The sequence below is a fragment of the Spea bombifrons genome, chromosome 5 (assembly GCF_027358695.1).
Source record: "Spea bombifrons isolate aSpeBom1 chromosome 5, aSpeBom1.2.pri, whole genome shotgun sequence".
NCBI classification, from domain to species: domain Eukaryota; kingdom Metazoa; phylum Chordata; class Amphibia; order Anura; family Pelobatidae; genus Spea; species Spea bombifrons.
This window is the reverse complement of record NC_071091.1, coordinates 97,385,306-97,406,963: the sequence shown is the minus strand read 5'-3', so window position 1 is coordinate 97,406,963 and position 21,658 is coordinate 97,385,306. Positions and strand designations below refer to the sequence as shown.

The 21,658-nt window shown below is 40.9% G+C and overlaps 1 protein-coding gene across 3 annotated transcripts in view; it reads right to left on the bottom strand.

Annotated features, from left to right (window-relative positions):
• RIMS2 (regulating synaptic membrane exocytosis 2) overlaps nt 1-21,658 on the bottom strand; it is a 257,498-nt gene that overhangs the window by 109,682 nt on the left and 126,158 nt on the right. For all 3 annotated transcript variants that reach the window (XM_053467729.1, XM_053467731.1, XM_053467730.1), the window contains 2 exons: nt 6,463-6,671; nt 4,309-4,428 (listed from right to left, as the gene is read on the bottom strand). In XM_053467729.1, coding sequence (XP_053323704.1) covers nt 4,309-4,428; nt 6,463-6,671 — 329 coding nt within the window. The remainder of the gene's footprint in view (nt 1-4,308; nt 4,429-6,462; nt 6,672-21,658) is intronic.

Sequence of the window (21,658 nt, the reverse complement as noted above, 5' to 3'; positions counted from 1 at the left end):
CAGAAATTCCACTTACTGACTTGTGGCAAAAATCGCATCCCATGAGCTCATCAGTAGGACCAATTCTACTGGCAATGTTTGCCTATGGAGATGGCTGTCCATGTGCTTGATTTTATATACCTATTAGCAATGGGTGCAGCTGAACCACCTAAACTCAATAATTAGGAGGGTGTCCACATACTTTTGGTCATATAGTGTGTATATATATATATATATATATATATATATACACATATACACACTGTGACGGTATGCAGTCATTTTACCGTTATATATATATATTTATAGCTAAACTCAAATTTTACTTCGGGGATATTCATTCTTCTTAAGGATATGATTCAGAATCAGAAAGAAGAAAAACTGAAGCACATTTCAGAGAAGTATAATTTTAGCAAACATGTCACACTTTGAAGTTTCAAAAGAATAAGTTCTACTTTTATAAAGAGAATGATGGATTCAAGAACGCACCCCCGCACCAGCAAAAGCATGGTGGGCCCGTCACACAAAGAAGACTTTAAAAACCCTGCGGCAGAAAACTATTCTAAAACATAAAGAAGGATCAAAGAAAATACTAATGCCTGGGATTTCAGAATGAAAAGGGGCAAAAGCAAAATGTCAGGCAAAACCTTCTCTAATAGCTGATGCATTCATTGTAAAACTTAGGTCAAAATGGTTTTTAACAAGACACTGAAACTTGGACAGGGAACAATGATAAGCATGGTTTGGTAAATATTAATTTATTAAGACTTCACTAAGGTGAAGACTTTGGCTTCAGAAAGGCTTGGCCACACCAGCAAATACACATCTGTGGTTCGGTGATCTTTTCCGACGTTTTTGGATCCAAATGTCTTGTTTGTGACCGATAACAGGAGATGTGTTAGTCCTAAGAGGCCACCGCTATCTGCACGTCACAGATATACCAGTCTTCCCGTTGCCAAATGCCTCGCCGGAAGGCACCACAGACGTTCTTTTATCACACGCCATGGTGAATTAATTTAGTGATGCTCAAAAGGGTATAACTGAGTGTTATACACTATTATTGTTAGTAGATCAAATGCACAAGTTGAATCTACCAAGTAATCTGGATGGACAATCATGCCTAAATTAAAATGATTGTTTTTTTTTTTTAAATGAAGTATTCCACCAATTCGTATAAAGCCGATTAGAATGAATTGTGCCCTATAATCCATAGTTACTATGGTACTTTTCTTCTTAAACTGTACATTTCATAGGAAGCTGGTTACCATATTGAGAGAATAATAGTGAATTCAATAAACACCGGAGATAAATATATCAGAAGGAATTGAACAGCAATCCTCCCATAGACTGCAAATGGAAAATGTGGGATAAAACAGATATTTTGGACCATATTAATTAACTGGTTTTCATCTTGTTTTTGCCTTTGTGGTCTATGGAGCTATTCACGTGTGATTTATCTCTAGCATTGAAACCGGCCATATCTGCGGAGCAGAAAAGATGGGTTTATATGTAAGCATTTAAATATATAATAAAATGTACACATTATTCAGTACATGTGCATTAATAAAAATAAGTATGGGTTGTCTATATCGCCTTACAGATTATTAGATGTATTTATTGCATTTTTGATTGAAATATTTATAGTTCTTTAAACTTGCCCTAAGTTTGGCGCTTAAACTAGCATTCATGAAGCCCATGGAACAGCGCAGCTTAGGTGGAGTGGGCCTTGACAGAGCTAGGTGGTACGCATAAGGAGTGATTTAATTTAATTGGTTCAAATTTGTTATGGGTGGGGTCACTATCAAGGTACATAAGTGGCAACCATTTTGTAAACGGACACTTAACTGCTTTTCCAAATCCTGGTTGTCCCACCCTCCCTTTACTAGTGGGTTGTGGGGGTGACTACCCCGTTTTGTCACAGCGGCGGGGGTAGTTGGGGATTATTGTTTAGTATGGTGGATTTTGTGGTTTGGTTTACTAATTTGACTTAGTTCAAGTTAGTTTGGTAGGTTTCGAGCTGGCCTGTGGCTCAGAACCTGGGGTGGTGTAGGGGTGTCTCGGTATGCCCCTGCATTGGTGGTTTGGTTAAGTTGGTGGTGTAGGGGTGTCTCGGTATGCCCCTGCATTGGTGGTTTGGTTAAGTTGGTGGTGTAGGGGTGTCTCGGTATGCCCCTGCATTGGTTTGTTTGGTTAAGTTGGTGGTGTAGGGGTGTATCGGTATGCCCCTGCATTGGTGGTTTGGTTAAGTTGGTGGTGTAGGGGTGTCTCGGTATGCCCCTGCATTGGTTGTTGGTTAAGTTGGTGGTGTAGGGGTGTCTCGGTATGCCCCTGCATTGGTTGTTGGTTAAGTTGGTGGTGTAGGGGTGTCTCGGTATGCCCCTGCATTGGTTGTTGGTTAAGTTGGTGGTGTAGGGGTGTCTCGGTATGCCCCTGCATTGGTGGTTTGGTTAAGTTGGTGGTGTAGGGGTGTCTCGGTATGCCCCTGCATTGGTGGTTTGGTTAAGTTGGTGGTGTAGGGGTGTCTCGGTATGCCCCTGCATTGGTTGTTGGTTAAGTTGGTGGTGTAGGGGTGTCTCGGTATGCCCCTGCATTGGTGGTTTGGTTAAGTTGGTGGTGTAGGGGTGTCTCGGTATGCCCCTGCATTGGTTTGTTTGGTTAAGTTGGTGGTGTAGGGGTGTCTCGGTTTTCCCCTGCGTTGGTTTGTTTGGTTAAGTTGGTGGTGTAGGGGTGTCTCGGTATGCCCCTGCATTGGTGGTTTGGTTAAGTTGGTGGTGTAGGGGTGTCTCGGTATGCCCCTGCATTGGTTTGTTTGGTTAAGTTGGTGGTGCAGGGGTGTCTCGGTATGCCCCTACATGGTTTATAATTTGGTTTATAATTAAACGGTCTGGTAGGGGTGTCTTGGTATACCCCTATTGTGGTCAATGTGTAAATGTGGAGGCACCTGGTACCTGTTGGTGCCATTGTTATACGGTTAATTTATTTATTATGGGGGGGTCATTGTTAATAAAAGAGAAATCTGTTATTTATGTTTTAACCGTGGTGGTCTGTTTTGACAATGACCTTTAAATATTGTAAATGTTAATAAAGCTGTGGAAATTATGTTTGCACCTAATAAAGTGTGTGCGTCATTATTAGGTATAGGGTACGGTCTTCCTGGGCACAAACTCAACTATGTGCTTGTCACAGTGACTCCGGTAAGCCCATCATTGTCCACGTGTTCACACGGTATGTGTGCAGGTGCTTACATGGCTCTAGTATTATTTACCTGCGTGATATATTATGATACACAGTAACATTGTGCTACTAAATATCCATATTACTATTCAGTGTATAACCTGATGATGAGAACTTTATTTAGGTTTATTTATTAAAGGGAAAGTTTACAGGAGAGTTTGGTTTCAACTCTCCACATTCATAACAAGGGGCCAACAAAAGCAGGTTTCTCCAGCGTGAAGGTCTGGGCTTGCCCTGTATAATGTATAATTAAGCATGGAATGAGAATTTCACTGATTTAACAATACATTTTATGGGGCCAGGAAATCTTTTCTTGCAGCAGAAGCTCAACAGAGTTGGCCCTTCATAATGCATTGGGAAGTCAAGGAGCTGAAACCCAACTCTCCTGTCATCTCTCCCATCATACCAATACATCAAGTCTTTGTATCTCCAAAGTGTCCCTGCTCTTATGGGCAGGGTGTATACATTTTGCCCCATGGGGCGAGTCCAGCCACTTGTCCAGTAATATAGTGGCGCTAAAACACATTAAGAAGACAATAAGAAGTCAGAGCAATCCAATTTATATTTCATTACCTTAGAAATACTTTGTAGCACAACGATCAGTACAGCGAGGGCAGAGCGAGGGCAGAGCTGGGCCAGTGACAAGCATCAACGGCCAAGTACCCGATTCAAAGAGCCCCGACGCATATAATGCCAGCCACCAGCTACAAACAGAAAGCGCCCCTCTTGGGTTTTGAGCATTCACGATTGAATTGTCCTAATCTAGCTCTGTCCCAGAGAGATGGTAGAGAATTTATTTTGATAAATATTCCTCTTGGCATGTTGTTCCTGGAGGCTTTCGTATATAGAGCTTATATTTTAAATCCAATTTTAAACTTCTGAGCAGAAAATACTGGAACATGAGGCTAAAGGATTCAGAGTTTGCAATTTGGGATAATTGGCAAGGCCATGTACCTTCTGCGAGACAGACCCACGTACCGCACGGAAATTGGTGATTAATGGCTTCAGTGCAGTTCCTGTCATTTGCTTAGCGGCCGTCAAACAAATCCGGAGGGCAGGAAAAGTGGGTTAAGAAAAAACCTAATTGACACTCACCTTAAGTCCAAGCATCGCTCCCGAATCTCGAGGAACGCTCCCGTCTTTCAGCCGCTTATTTAACAAAATGCGGCCGATTAGGCGTTCTCCATCTTTGGACGGCTGCCAGGTAACGGGGTGCTGCATCGGTGATATAAAGAAATTATATGAGGCATCGTTCTTTTGAAAACAAAAACCGAAAGAGCAGCAAGGATCGTGTAAAGACTGCGCTGTAGAGAATCTGATATTCAGCGATGATATTAACTGTGGCCGAGTGTCACAACGCAATGGCGTGTTCTTTTGGCCGTCAGTACATTTAGGGACATATGATTATTATGGGTATAAATTAAAAAAAATATTGTGGCCATACATATGGCTTTTAGGCGATTAAACACAGCAGCAGCTGGATCTGCATGTTGTGATGCTCTGTTTTATATATTTATATATATTAGATTTGTGAAGCGCGCAGTGTTCTTTAAAGGACCCTCGCATTAGCTGTTTTTTTATTGGAGCGAAGCAGAAATGAAGAGCTTTGATCAAACGTCTATACACTGCTGTATAGAGAGCAGCGTAGGAAATATCACTCTGCCTTACCTGATCCTAGTTAGCGCTCGAGTTTCACTCCATTTACCAAGGGTTTGGGGTCTTATAGTCAAATTATAACCGGTCCATCAGACAAAGACTTTTCCACAATGTTTGATACCTAACCCTGATTGTCTTTTGCTAAATAAGTGGGAGTAATTTATGAATTCTAAGATTGTCTAACTACTATCGCTGGGTATTCTTACCTTTATTAATCTTACTCTCTGGCTCAGACAGGAGCTGTCCAGTGCTGAAGTTCTCAAATCCTTTGCCAATGGTCTATTATCTGTCCGCACGCTACATAATCTGTATTATTTCATCTTCGACTTGTCAGCCAGGACTTTTGTTATTTATCCAAACCAGAAACCACTATTCCTCCCCCCCCCAAATACACCGTTATTGTAATCTCTCCTCGCTATACCATACGCTGCGTGTGTTCCTCTTTAACTAGCGATATTGGTCTGAATGAGCCTGGAAACAGTAGACATCCCTGTGGTTTTTGGACTGAAATTAAGATGAGCCAGGTGTTTGGATTCCCGTCATAAGATAAAGGACCGGAGTCACACAGCCCCTGATTCACTCGACTGGCATAAAGTTTTTGTGGGTTTTACAGAGTAGATGCCAGAATGAGAAGCTTTTTCTAATATTTTCTTTCACTGCTCAATTCCGAACTCCAAAACATAAGAAATCTACACAGCGAAAATATTAACCCTTAAAGTATAGGGTAATTTTTCATGATATTGGGGAAAATAAATATCTATTGCAGAGATTTCTTGCAAATCAAAGAGTTAATGTTGTTTATTGAGGGGTTAATTATTTTTGGCATCCATATATACAATAACATCAAATATTGAATTCTGTACAATCGCAGCTGCTTCATTAGTGCAACGTTTGACATATTCCATGCGCCATGCAGATACTACACAGAGCAAACTCAGAAGACAGACAGACAGACAACACGGCTCCCACATCACGGAAAGCAAATAAAGGAAGACATTAACCCGCAAACTATGACAAATGGCACAAAAAAATGTCATGGCAACAAATGAAAAAGGACAAACATGACATGAAAGTGAAAGGGAAAAAAGAAAAACAACTTTTCTGTGCAAACAGACCCAAATTTGTTTTTCTTACCCGTTAACCCCTTAAAGTGGGATCACAGCTAAAGGTTTGCCAATTGAGCTGCACCCTCCATGGATATAAAACTTTGTGAAGGAAGAAGATACCGAATACTATAAAATTAGAAAAAAGGACATTTCTGTGCCTGACGATTTCCGGGATTGTTCAGTACAAGGAGGAGGTGGTTTTTGTTTTTTTTTTCTTGTTTTGTTTTTCTTTTCTACACCTTAAAAAAAGTCTACACCTTGGAGCTCATTTAAAGACAGCAGATGCAGCATGATGCAGCTACCGGATGCCCAATAGTGCCAAAAATCTGGTGATTGTTGGCAATGTTGGCGATCGACGATGCCATCACACCCAGATCTTCAAATAAGCCTCCTGCCTTATCGGTAATGTTCTAATTAAATGAGTGACAGAGAGTAAACGCAGACCAAATGAGCAGATTCAAACGCAGGCTTTTCACAGTTTCAGTACCTTCTCGCTATGGCTATGCTCCTCGTTTAGGGTGGTGCTACTACACGTGTCTACCCCAGAGTCTTTAATCTGGGGCTCAGACCATTCCAAATCCTCTTCCAATGAGTGGCCTCCATAGCACAACATTTTCTTTTGTCTTTCAGACAAGGTGTTAGAATCCGACATAACTGACTGCTCACTAGTTTTTCTTTTTCCCCTTTGACTGTCCCCTACAAGTGTGGGATAAAAAAAAGGATATATATATATGTATATATATATAAAAAGGGGGGAAAAAAAGAAAGACATGCATAGGTGTAACTAAAAACAAAGGAAGGTGTGAAATGATAAAGGAAATCGGATGTTAAGGCCCCAAATGTCTCACCAAAGACATTGGGGACGCCTCGCTGCTGTGCCAAGACGTGTGCTCCAACCAGTTGTAATCCATGTCACCTAGAAGGACCGGCAGATAAGACGGAGCGTAAAGGAAAGGTGAGAAGAAAGAACACACATTTAAGATAGTCAGTGTTTAATCGTTTCCAGTCTGCGGAGTCTCCATAGCTTCTTGAGTTACCTGGAAATCTGCAAACTTTTTTTTTTTCTGGTTTGAGACAAATTAACTTAATATAATCATATCTGGCTGCCAAGCAGCCACCAAAACAAAAGCTGCAAAGAACCAACATCGTGCATATTATCGTGTTCAACCAACCGACACCGTGTCCCTCAACCACCCGAGGTCTTCATAAGAGTTACATTCCAAAAAATAAACACTGTATATATATCAATGATGAATTTGTAAAAGAATTGCAAAATACATTCATTTTGAAAAAAAAATTCTAAGCAGCTATTGAAGAATCACACTGATTAACGTATCAACATTGAAACTGCCCCCTGATATTGACACCTGAACCTTACAGCCAATTTACCCCTCAACGGCCAACAAATTGAAGAAAAGAAAACAAGGCAACTTCCGTCTTAATAGATGCTGAAAAATACATAACCTGTAAGAATGCCAAAAAAACACTTTCTAACTCAAAAAGCAAATTCAATAGGTCACACACCTTTCATTCATGATACGTATATTTTCCTTCTTCGCTCGACGTAGTATTTCATTTATAATGGCGCTGTCACTACTTGAGCGCTAGAACGTAAGGCAATTAAAACCTGTTTCAAAAAGGCAGACTTTTTTATGTGATCGGTTTTCCAATATCTTTTCATTTTATGGATGTCCACTGGGAATACAGCCAGGACCAGCATAGCTACTGCGTGCCACTTTCCAGAAACATGGCAACCAAAAGCGTCTTCGCCTGGCTGGACCATGCCAACATCTTCGTGATCATGGCGCATTTAATGGGCAGAAAAAGGACATGGCCTGAGCCAGAATGGGCCGATGTTCACAGTCCAACCGCATGAAATACATCAACAGCAAGTTGCAAATCAAGGGTCTGACACTTACAAGCCCTACATTGGCACTGAAAATAATGTTGGGAAATGTGGGTTTGCTAGACTGATGATGTTATCCTACTGTGATTATTATATGGGAGGAATCACATGCCCCTTTATACTGTAATTTCCTATGTGGTATACATGAGCAGGTGAATATTTTTTGCTATTTTATTGTTATATTTCTGCTGAGTCAGCAGATGAGTGATAAACTTTCTCTAGGGAAAAATATATAGCTGCTAGTACCTAGTAAAAGCGTACATTACGTCTGTCATTGGAATACGTGGCTCATATTCCCAGAATAAAGAGAACACACAGAAATCAAGACAAAAGTAACTACTTTCTTCTACTAACGCTGAGCTGCCTAACGAACTTCGTAACCAAACAAAATCCATACTCTAATGAAGACCTAAGAAAACAAATAGTCAGAGAACTTAACTCATCACAGTAACTTGAAGCGGATTTAGGACACTTACAGAGATGGGAGAAACCATTTTCTTTCTTATGTTATTGACGTGCCTAACATCAACATTCTATAAAACCACATTGGCGCTAGATGCCTTTCTTCTATCTGGAGGCACTCTTTGGCCTCCTTTGGTGGGCACCTGTAACCTGCTCTGACCATCACGGATTTCTCCTTCATGCAGCACACCGGCATCAGGAGGGTAGAAGTCACTGAGCACAATGCTAGGTGCCAGCTTGCCAGTGCAGTACCTAAACCTCCCAGGGTGGCTATTGATGAGGTCCTAAGGGGCAGCTTCTATGAGCTTCCAAAGTAATCCTGGAGCTTGCCCTGCGTTAAATATGGCACTGCATATCCAAGTGTTCTTCTATAGGACAGTCCATCCAACAAATGCCCTTTTCCTAATGTCCTTTTTCGAAAATATATATTGTCCCGCTTCTAAATGCTTTATCTAATTACAAAAATAGTTATCAATGACGTACAACGTTTTGGTAAAGCCAATCCCACATATTAAAACATCATTCAAAAATGTCCCTTTACTCCCCACCCTCCATCCAAACTTTACCAGAATTCCACACGGATTTGTCCGGCTCTTAAGATGATTTGATTAACGCATGAAATAGCAGGTGGGGGTTCAGAGGGGGGACTAGGGTTCCTGGTGCCCGGGTGTGGGATTTCATGTGCGTCTCCCAGTAGGTGAACCTGTACACGGACCACCCACCTCACCAGCCTTAGAGCACCCCAATAATGGGGGCCATTATATTCTTTTGGTTTGACATACATAGTGCTAACAAAGCATTGCATTGTATCTAATGAATCCACCAACAGAATGGAATATCTTACCCTTTTACACTGTGGATTTTTTCACCAGCCTCTAAGTTCTATATCTGCAATATAAATAAAATCTCTAATTGGCAGAAACATTTATTTCACTTGGGTGGGGGATTTGCAGAATCGCGCTGCTAACACGAAAGGTATTTTGCTCGGCTGGAGCTTGGAGCTGATCATTCTCTGTTCACTGGAGTTGACCTCATTCAGTCAACATTGCTAAAGTAGATAACATTTTACATTTCTTCAGAGCCAAAATTAAGATTTATTACAGGTTGAAAATAAAAATAGTTTATTCTAGACTTGTTAGGATCACTATGTTTAAAGAGGTTTCAAACAGCGAATTATAAAAGGTAAAACATGATCATTAGAACATTGACAAAGGGCAGACTGCCTTCTTTCCATAAAGGGGGTACTTTGCTTTAGAAAGAATGCCCCACTAAGAAAGAGCCTACTATTCTATACATGATCTCTGCCCCGTGGCCTTCGGTGATGGTCTTCAGTGTTCACGGTCAACCTTTACTTCTTGTAATATCCTACTTTATCCTACATGTAGAATGAGAGAAGGACCCTTTTATTGAATAAACATATCACAAAATGTTACGTCATGGAAAGATATGGTCCAGCAAAATATACGTGTGCCGTGACTATGGTGGTAAGTAAAGACCCCGGGCCAGCAGCCGCCTGTGCACTCTGAGCCCCACGCCAAAACTTCTTAAGGGGTTAAAAAAAGTGGTTTGTCTCCACTCTGTGGGACCTTCCAGAATGCATCTTTTAGAAGGGTCTTTTTTAAAAGAGGCAATACACTTTATTTAACTTAAAGGGACAATTCACCCATCATATGCACTTGAACCATATGCCAACTGACTTTACATGGCGCCCCCTTGCAAATGCATGAGAGATTCTTCAAAATCCGCCATATGCATTTGCACCTCTCTCCACCTCCATGTTACTTGCCATGCAGGAGATATGTGACACGTGACACGCTTACCACCAGTCAGCTCTAGCTGGCTCGGCGAGGCGGGTATAATGAGACCCCCGTGTACATGTGCGACCGGAGCTTTCCTGGCTCCCCCGCAGTCATACATCTGAATTAGTTTATCACGCCAGCATTACGCAATCCGACCTTAGCAAGAAAGGGACTTATTATTAGACCTGGCTTTATACAATCGTATAATAGAAGTCACTTGGTACTGTACAGCACACCCTGTACTTAGATCAGGTTCACCAAGAACGGAATGTTAAAAGAAATCATCGAATGGTCCACGGGAAGTAAAATATGATCAGCAACTCCTCTGTAATTGGGCTTCAATAATGTCAACCTTTCCCAAATCAGCTTTATGAGCTATATGGTCAAAAAATAAAAACCCTCATCTTTCCCTAAATAATTCCGGTTACGAGTAAATGCCAGAAAGTAGACTCTTAGGATCATTAATCCCCCATCATAGCAGAATTCACCTAGAAAAGTACAGTCCACATGCTGAATCAGGAAGCTTGGGCGGCGAAAGGAAAAGTTCACAGCCATAGGACTTTCCATCACTTTGACACCTCAATAAAAACCTGTGTAAATTAGTAATTGGATCATTAATAACAAAAGAACAGTTTTAGTAAATTCCATTTAACTCAAAAGGGATATGTTTGGTATTTTGTGTTATTGGAACTTTCATTGATTGCAAATGCAACGCTCGTACAGAACATTCAATAAAAATTTAGCACTCGTTACTAAAAAAAAAAGCAGCAGAAAATACAGTACGGTCAGCTAACGGAAGAGATTTTTGATATTTTTTTTTTTTAACTGTTTAAACCCCCATTGGCTGCACACGTATTAGAAATTTTGATGGTATTACTACATGGCAAAGGCTGGAAAAAATGAAAAATTTAAAAAAAAATCCAGTGTTTTTTGGGTTCCCAAAGCCATTTTTTCTGGAAAAATTGAAAAACATATGGAGTGTGGAATAACGTTCTCCTCATCACAGTGTAATGTCCACCTAGATTCTGCCCAGTGAATTGGGTTTTCTTTTTCCTCCTCTCAGTATCATCCCGTTCTAATGTATAGTTGAAATTTTCTTAACATATACCGATCTTGTTCCATTTGTAACAAAAAAATAAATAAAGTTTTAAAAAACAAATTTAGTTTATTATTTAAGGAATAAGTTGTACTTTTATTTCAAACATAATTTAAACTTAAACTACATCACTAGGTATGACCGTGAGAATGGGGCTTATACGCCAATCCATGGTGAATGCACAGATTCCATGTGTTCTAGAACCACCTCTGACTTCTACTACATGGTTTTCCTACTGCTGACTCAAACATGTTCCATTCTTAAACACAGGTGATCCCTTCACATGTAACCTTGGCAAGGCTTCCCTTAAAGCTGGGTTGAGAATATTGGATTATAACAGCTCATCGTGTACAGACTGCAGGCCAGCTCTGCCGTGTAAGTCTCACAGTCAAACATAAGGTATGGCGATATCATTACACCAGCCGGGGCCAGCGAGTGGAAATGATGCAGTCCTAATGGATTCTCAGTGTTCCATGTACAAACGAGCGCTACATTTGATTAGTATTTAGTTTGCTTGCATGCATTTAGTATTGACAAAGATCAGTCCTAACCAATATTTGTGAAGTCCACTAGGTTTCACAAATGAATTACTTTAATTCGCCTACTCTGACACCTAGCCAACAGTCCACCAACTTCACGCAAACACAGCTAATGCACCATGCCTAACCTTCTAAAAGTCCCATTTATGAAAAACCACATAAACAAATTTAGACATGTTTGATCATCACAGCTCCTCCATGTTTTCGAGAAGCATTTTCCGTCAAATATGGCAACCCCTTCTCTCGAGAAACAAATCCCTTAATCTTTAATTAACGTCCTTATGCAGCTCTCCACAATAATTCTGCTTTGATGATCTGGCGTATTTTCGTGACTTGATGGTCAGGGTGCAATGACAAGGACGGTTTCCAAATTGCCGATCTACCAATGTCTCTCAGTATTCTAATAGAACTAAGGAGAAACTATGTCACCAATTTGATATAAGGTAATAAGTCAAATCTCAATGCATTGTATTGATTAAAGAAGGGGTTGTACTTGATGGGAAGTTCATGTGCGTAGAGATTTTTGTGTTTGCTCTGGGAACGCACGGCTTTAAGATCAGCATGGAAGGATCGTATAATGGAGACTGGTTTGGCCTAGTTTGGTAAGATACTTAACCGGTAGCCTCAACTTTACACAAATAAACCAATCCCTGGTAGGGGTTCAAATCATGTACAGATGGGACACAAGCAGGTGTTAATCTTCCACAGAGCATCAGGTTCCATGGCGGCAGGCATCGGTTCCCCCGGGGTAGCTCCTACATGGGAATTAAGATCAAGGGGCTGAAGGGGTCTTCTGCTGGCCAGCTGCCTCCTCCTGATCCGATACTAGGTATGTGTGTACGTGAAGTTAGTTATCCCTTGAAGGGACGCGCAATTAGCTTTATTAATTCCTGGCATCCTTTTCACATTTGCTCAGTTGTTGTGCTCTACCCAGTATTGCAGCTCAGCATCTTGGAGCCTGCTCCCTCGGGCTTTATTCTTAGTCCCTGCACCCATTGCTCCCTGACCTTCTCCAGTCTCTGGCTACGGTGACCTTGGCTTTGACCCTCGCTAGTCTGAGACTACGTTCCTATCATGAAAACTAGGACACTTGGGCTATAGGAGATGTGCATTAATTTATTAACTCTTTCTGCTGCTTCTCTGCACATTATTGGGACTTTTAGGATTGTAGCACACTATGATACCCTCAAAGGATTCTGCGCTCCCAGAAAAGAGGGACACCAGAGAGGACGACCGGGCAGAGGTATTAAGGACCCAAAGGGGAGTTGTCCCTCCTTAAATTGGACACTTGGGAGGAATGTTGTTTGTCTGAATAGGGCAGAAGACACCGTGATAAGAGTTTTATGTGTTCTCCAGCCCCTTCTAATATGTTGATGTTGCTAAACACATTAATAATTAAAACAACAGTTGTTTGAGAAATAGAAGCCAACTTTGATGACTATCCTGGAATAATAAGAGATATGTAGGTCAATTAAATGCACAAAGATTTTTTGAAATTCTAAGAAACATGATCGGTGTCACCATGTTTTTTTTTCTACAATTTCAAATGTTCATCGGTGGAGAAAAAAATCCTATAATTCAGCTGCTTACCCTGCAGAGCTTTGCATTTTTTAAAGAACTGCATGATTCTTGGCATCTAGCGGGAGAATCCCCTGTGTAGGGGAGACGTGCCAAGACACCATTTACAATGCTTCCATGACAAGCTAAAGCTTTATTTCACCCAAATATTTAGACTAATACAGTACTGTATCTATATATACGACATCGAACCCGAGGAAACTCAGCTTCCGATGGCCAAATGCTGCAGTGTCAGGAAAAAAGCTTTGTGGAGGAAATTACCTCGTTCTCCTCCACCGTTTCGCTTAGAACGTTGTTAGCACTTCAGCCATCATTTGTTCTTAAACGCTTAGTGCCCCCAGGTTTCCTGGTTCCTGTTTTAAAGCCCTGGATCTAACACTTTTGTAAAATATATGCTATTTTCAGGGGGTCTACCAAGGACCCCTTGTGTATGCACACAACGGGCTTCTATTCATTTATGTGGCACCGCTTTCCTGCCACCTGGTCGGCTGATTCAAGCACCCAAAAGAGGACAGAAACTCAGACCAAGGAGGAGTGCGGTGCACTGCACCTCTGGGGCTGCAACTTCTCCTGAAGATGTTTTCTTTTTATTATTCCTACTGGTAAAGAATACATAGTACAGTTCTCACAAAATACTTTAATAAGCATTATTTATTTGTGAGACATTAAAGGGGAAATAAGGATGATGGGGGGAAAAACACGTATTATTTATTAAGCCTAAAATATAGCACACCAAGCCCACCTTTAGAAGGAGAAGCCCACCTTTGGAGCCTGATCCCTATATGCCTCTTTTCTGATCCTACATCCTATTTGCTTGGATAATTTGGCGGGAGGACACAGCTCTACAAAACATGCTCGACTCTAAAGAGGTCAAGAAGGAGTAATGGGTACGTCTTTCCTCCTTAATAAAAAACGTCAACATATCTTATATTCACCCGACTAACTTGCCTAGTACAAACAAGCCGGGGGTTAACTTTACATAGTGAACAGAGGCAAATCCCAAAAGAAACCCCCAGCCAGCTTCATTGATTTATACTGCATTTCTACCATAAATCTTTATTATGTTTGCTGTCCGAATTAGCTCTGCTGCCCACCACAAGCAAGATCTACAGCTCTCCTTAAAGCAGGGGGGCACAAGCACATATTTGGGTGTAGCTGCTACGTTCTATCAATATTGGGGCAAAATTAAATATATACCTGATATCTGAATTCCCATTATTGCTTCTGTGCAGGTTGAAAATAATTGTCTTTTTCCTCTATACCCCAAGATCTACATCCATGATCCTTTAAAAGCTGCTAAAAAATGTCTAGGTTGTGCAGCAGCAACAAAAGAACCATAGATCAATGATCCAACCATTACCGATCACTCATAATATTAAAAACTAAAATGTTGGATAAAGAGATTAGTAAAAATGAATAATAATTGTTTGTCCCTGATGGACCTTTTTTTTTCCTGTAAAAAAGTGATATTTATGCCATCTTCTACGGTTATCTAAAGTGCGATGCCGTAGATTTTCATGCAGCAAGATCCTATGTGAAACGAGGTCATTCGGGATATACATTGCCTATTATTCCCGTGTACTCGCTATTACCATTTAAATATATGCAGAATAAAGGCCCTGAGATTCTTTAACTGAACAGATAACTGTGCTTGAAGGACTTTCTTTATAGTGTATCCATCACCATCAAGAGTAGAAATCTCAGCAGTACACTCAAGATAAATGAGGTGACAAAAGAAAAAAAAATGAAGTGGCAGATCAAGTTGCAAGCGTAAAGCCCTTCCTTAATACTTTATTTTCCATTCGCTTGGAAAAAATCCCCAAACCACTCAGAAAAGAAAAAAAAAATGAAATAGAAACAAGCCACAAATGCGAAACATGCCCAGAAATGAGACCTTGGAAGTGACTGTATGAAATAGCCCAATTAAACAAAGCGATGTAGCAATTTCATTTAAAATCTGCCCATAAAATGTATCTGGATCGCAGGTGCCAGTCTGACACATCTGTAACGATATGTGGCAGATCTATAGCGCTTTCACGCAGATTCTACCAACGGGAATAAATCTCGCAAGACGGACAACCTGTATTAATTTGGGTTTGGCGTTATTTTAAGCTAGCGGCGCTGACATTTTTCTTTCTGGACCAATACCCTGTTCCCCTTAGACTTCCTTTCGGCGTCTTGCGCGATCACAGATCACAGCGACCGTTTATAAATCACCGCGATGCTGTATCACGCGGCTCCATTTATTAGGCGTTGTAGAGCAGGGTACATCGCTTTGGGATGTGTGATCATACAGCAATCCATCATGCCCGGTCATTCTTCTGCAGTGTCATATGTCACCATGTACCCCAACCGGGAATATTTTCATCCATAGTGTCCAGCTCACACAATTTGGGGAATAAAAGAGCAGTAAATATTATTTAACTAAGCTGGTTTACTTTGCATTTAAATATTACTGTTTTTGTTAACCTTCAACCACTTTGAGAATGCAGTATTACGTCACTGATTTATTTCAATGGCAGCTTAGTTGCTGTTGATTAGAATGTGAGCTCTACTGAGCATGTGCAAGAAGCATACAGTGGTATGCTCCCCGCTTTTATTAAAGGCCTCTGTGGGCGGAGTTAAAGACAGAAAAATGTCTGCACTCATTCGTATGCAGTGCAATAGAGCGGAGTCCATCAATAAGGGACACAACGTGCATTTAACACAATGAGAGGGCTTTACGCCACTAAACAAACGAACGCCCTTCGTAACAACACACACATTGCTTGTACATCGCATGAACAAAAACACGATTCTGAACCTGTGCTTTGTGAAGAGTCATGTGATTAGATATTGGTGGAGGCAGATGAACCAGAGGAATTACAGGCGGATCTGACTGCATTAGCTATAGTTTTCCAAATCTACACAGTTTACATATAATATTACATGCGCGCTTTAATATACATGTAATTTGCCTCAATGTCCTCATTAAACTCAACTGAAATGAGCAGGACTGTGTCAGATTAATGGCGTTATTACATAATATTGTCTTGGCATCCAATGAGTGATATCATGTGCGTCTTTTAAAGTCCTGATGATGTTCTGGACTGTAGAGATTATTTTCAAAGCCACTGGGGAAATAAATAATCCGTTGTCCTAGCTGTCAATCATACGCATATACTATAGTATACACACAGATTCTGGTTCATCCATATTGTATAAGGTGCGTTTCAGGTTTACGGCTGCAGTAATGGGCATGGGTGATGTGGCCAATACAGAATAATTGCTACCTGTGTGTGTTAGTCTAGGGAAAAAACCAGTGGAGACCACTTAAAAAAACCAAGACCCACAATGATATTTTCCATAAACGTCTGCACTGCAGCAAACCTCATAACCATAAAATGTTATAAATTACACATAACAGAAAATAGTTTATCTATTTTATTATTTATAATATAGGTTGGTTCATGTTTTCTCGATACACATGGACTGTATAGTAGTGATTAATATGCATATATCATATATTTATCTGCTTGTAAGTATAGACCGCAGTAACACCTAGAAGCTCCTATCTTGAAGCACCGACCGGAGTGCAGAAGATTAGGAAGGATAATTTGCATATATTTAGGATAAACGACGCCCCATGTTTTAGGCAAAACTTGTTTTAGTGTACATAATGCCATATACAACCTCCCAGCATCCTAAATTAATATTATATGCAATATTTCAAAGTGTCTAGATATGTCAATGTTAGAAGTGAATACCCACATCTGCACTAGGGCTGGTGCATCTAGCAGGGGAGCGCAATTAAAGTATTCGTTCTGCTTGCACGATGGCTGGGCAGCCAGGGTGGACCTGAGCCTACGCCTGCTTAGCCCTGGTGATACAGGTGCCAAAAGCGAACTGGATCCTGCTGATGGGCCTTGCATTTGTCCTTCTAAAATCTGTGTCTTGATAGTGAGGAGCACTATGTTTGGACCTTTGCTGTACACCTTTGTGTGGGATTCTGGAGGACCTGCCTATCATATGGTGTACAAGGAGGGAGGGCAGACCTGCCTAAGAGTTGTGTGCAGGGAAGGAGGACTTGGCAGATGTGTCCTGAAGAGAGGGAGGGGTTGCTGGACAGTGTTGTGTGTGGGGTCTTGTGGACAGTGTTGTGTGTGGGGTGGGGTATAGTGGACAGTGTTGTGTGTGGGGTCTTGTGAGAGAGGGTAAAAGATGGACAGTGAAATTGGCACAATGGAGAGAGAGATTTGCAGATGTGTGCAGGGAGGGAAGACTTGTATGTGGTGAGTAGGGAGAGAAGGGATGATGGACAGTGTTGTGTGTGGGGGTAGTGGCTATTGGATAGAAGGAATGAGAGAAAGAGAGAGACAGAAAGAAAAGAAGGAAAGAATGGGAGAGACATGAGAAAGAAAAGAGAGAAAAAAAGTCATGTGCCGATGGATAAAGTAGTTTTGTATAATTAGAGAATTCCAAACTCTCTGTAAGAAATCACACATCCCTGGCAGCCCCCGGCCCGCGCTCTGACATTTGTGCCTCGTTCTGCGCATGTTACCTGGGAGTAATCCCAGGTAACCTGTAATCCATTGTGTTACGCAACCGCCTCATCACATTGCTTTTCAAGCAATTATACCGATTTCCCAGAGCGAACGCAGCGAGACTCAGCGCAAAATAACTGCAGTGTTCTGCTGACCCTGGTTTAAAATGTGAACGGCATGATTTTACTGGCCTAAGCCTTCTGCGCTTTATACATTTCTAAACACACTCTATGCTACACAAGTCAAACCCACTGTGACGCCCGTAAAGGGTTAATGTGTAAGATGGCCGAGCGTCCTTTTTAAATCATGTTCTCCCCTTTGCAAATCGACGAAGCTACTCGGCAGACTCCCAGCCCGACGCGCATTTCACCAGCTTAAGAGTCGGCTATTTCTGCAAAAGTATTACGCATCATGTGAGAAACGCGTTATAGCAGCTGGGATGCAAAGTGTTAATGCGGGATTAATGTATCTCGGTAATTAATGGAATGAGTCATTAGAGTAATGTATGCAACACCCTACTTTTTCAAATCAAAGAGAACCTTAAGGGACTTCATTATTTCTCCTCTAAGACTTGGCCTTATTGTAACAAATGCTGCTCAATGACATTTAAAATGTCTTGAAGCCGCCTAACAAGGAAACGAAGCAAACACCCCCCCCCACTCTGTACATTCAAAAATAATGCACTTTTTTAACGCACTAGAAATGGTTCAGATCTTCTGAATGGTGGCTCCCACCCGTGTCCTTCTCTAGGACCTAAAAGTCGCAATAATATTCGTAGAAACCGCACCAAATGTGCTTATACATTAAATTGTGTAAATAAATACACATTTAGGAAACAACAAGCATCGAAACATCCTCGGCCCTTGGTTCTGCATTGTACTTAGGATAGCCACATGCCTATCCCGTGCATTTCCTTACTGCACGGACTTCTACCACTTCTGCTGGAAGGCCACTGTACTTATCTACCACCATCGCTGTGAACACAAACTTCTTATATTATATCTAATCCTCTGAACCTCTAGTTTTAGACGGTGACCCTCCGTGCTGACATTTTTCCCTCTTATACTTCCTTGAATATCTTTAGGTATTTAACCCTTTCAATGCCAATCATATATGCCATACATGGCTAGCAAAGAAAATGTCCCTGATGCTGACCACGTGTCTTATACATGACCAGAAACTGCAAAGCATACAAATAGTTTTGGTAAATCTGTCTTGCTTGATATTTAAAATATAAATATAAGTACAACAGGTTTTTATTTATTTCTACACTTTATTTACAGGTAGTAGTTACAGGTGTTTTAATCCTACGCCTTAGGAAGGGACTAGTGTAGAAATCTTAGCGGTTTGATATACTCCCGATGATATCACATAGCTGACCACACCCAATTCACCTGCTGACATCACATAGCTGACCACACCCCATTCACCTGCTGACATCACACAGCTGACCACACCCCATTCACACCCGTGGAATATCCGTTGATAGAAGTGAGAGACTGAGAGGAATATCCAGCGCATGGCACTGCTGCATGAAACAATGTCATTTCACGCTGTGTTAGTCCGAGGCTATGATTCATCACGCAGTAAATTACTGTATACATTTAGATGAATCGTCTCCACACAAACGGCACGGCCCAGACTGATAACTCATTTTGGAAGCAGCCCCTGGATTTTGCATGGTGGCCAATGGAAGAGTTGTCACTGGCATGCATCGTGGGGCAATTCCTTCAGCCTGAAAGAAGGTTGTCCTCCGAGGCATTGGCTGCGCTCTAATGCAAAACGTTAGATATGCTCCATCCTGGTAATAATTCCAAAAGCACTTAGCATTAGCTTAGAGAGCACAGTGTGTCGGGCATCTTACAAAAAGATAGTTCAAATGAAGCAGTAATGGAACCGTTTGTTTATTGTATTTTTCTGGAATAACACCGGTAAATGAGAGATCGGAAGTTGTGGTGAAGAACGTGACATTTTTCACCTTCACCCTATTGTTTTGCCAACGAAGTATGCCGATCTCCTTCCGGCAATGAACAGATGGATTATGTTTCATAAATCCGACTATGGTTGGTGATTCTGACATCGTCATGCTCTGCGCTGTTTGTATCCACGTTACTTAAAACCTGCAACGTTCATTTACAGCCTTTTTTTACTCACAGCCACTGGATCCATCAGCTCTCACCACAAAAAGTTGGTAGGTAAGTTAGAAACCGAGAACCTGGTGGCAGATTAGACCCATTCGGTCCTTCGAGACTGCCCAAATTATGCCAATAATCACTTTAAACTGTGTCTGACTAGTGTACAATTAAAATGCAATACTTTAATCACCAAATTCTTGCTAATTTTATTGTTTTGTGGGGGGTGTTAGGTCTTGGCTGAGCTATAACTAAGATAAAAAACAGCATTTCTAATCCATGTCTGACATAAAAGACTAAAGATTCTGTAAAAATATTTGTCTAATGGGATATTTGCATTGCCGACTATGGAAGGAACAGTAACTGCTCTGAGTTCCAGTCAATGTATTGGGCTTATTACCCATTTGGAGTGCTGGCGAACATAAATCACTTGGTGGCAAGTGGCCGGAATAAAATGTTTTGAAGAAGTCATTCAAGTCAGAGAACAATCACTTTACTGGTCAAGTGCAACCAAACATACAAGCTGAGCAGTGAATGCCCCGATCTGCATTTGTATCAGATCGAGACAATGAATGAGAGCTGCATTGTGGCACATTCACACACAGGGTGATTTCCTATGATGCCTTCTCACATATAATGTGGAGCGCATGAACGGTGCCAATCACACCACTCCATCTCCTAATGTTATTTTAATATAGCTGGCCGCATCATTTATCTAGAATGTTAACACTTTACCATGAATGCATTTGCCAGAATACATAGCACCATCATATTCCACAGCAATGTACAATGTGTTATTATTATTGATACATATAGTGCCATCATATTCCAAAGAGCTGCACAATGTGTATTATTATTAATAAATATAGCACCATCATATTCCACTGCGATGTACAATGTGTTATTTTGGATAAATACAGCACCATCGCATTCTGCAGCGCTGTACAATGTGTGTTATTGTTATTAAATAAGTAAACGTTTTAAGGTTTCCACTAATTTTGTAGAAAAATAAAAGCGGCTCTGACAGCAACTGTAAAATCTGCACAAATGCAGGCATTTTGGTATTTTTGTCAATGTACATTTTTGACAATTGCCAACATATAAACATGTAACTTTGTAATGCGTTACAGATCAAGATTGGATTATTTACAGATTGGTTTTTTTTAAAAAAACCTCCATATTGTCAGTTTTCTACTTGAACGTTGTACTCTTCTTCTGTGATTGTGAATTATTAATAACCGTTTTAATAAACAGCGGATATCAGCTGTTACCAAACCTAAGCTCTGTTTGTGCTTCAAGTGAAATACATAAAATAATAAATAAATAGCAATAATAAACTGAAATCTATACAAGAAACAAAATTCTTGGTTATTGTCACAGCAAACCGGCAGTGCAGTACCCTAATTGTTCCACGGCCTGGTCAGTGAATTGTGACATCACAGGTGTCTATGACATCACAGGGTTCCGTGACATCACAGGGTTCTGTGACATCACAGAGGGTGTGCCTATAAAGCTGCAAGCCGCTCCCTCTTTCCCTTTGGTGCAGTTGGGCGCTCGACACTTCAAGGTGCTGCTATTCCATAGCTAACTTAAAGTGTTGTTACCAACTATTTCAAACCATCATGGAGAAGAAAAGCGAACCGACCTC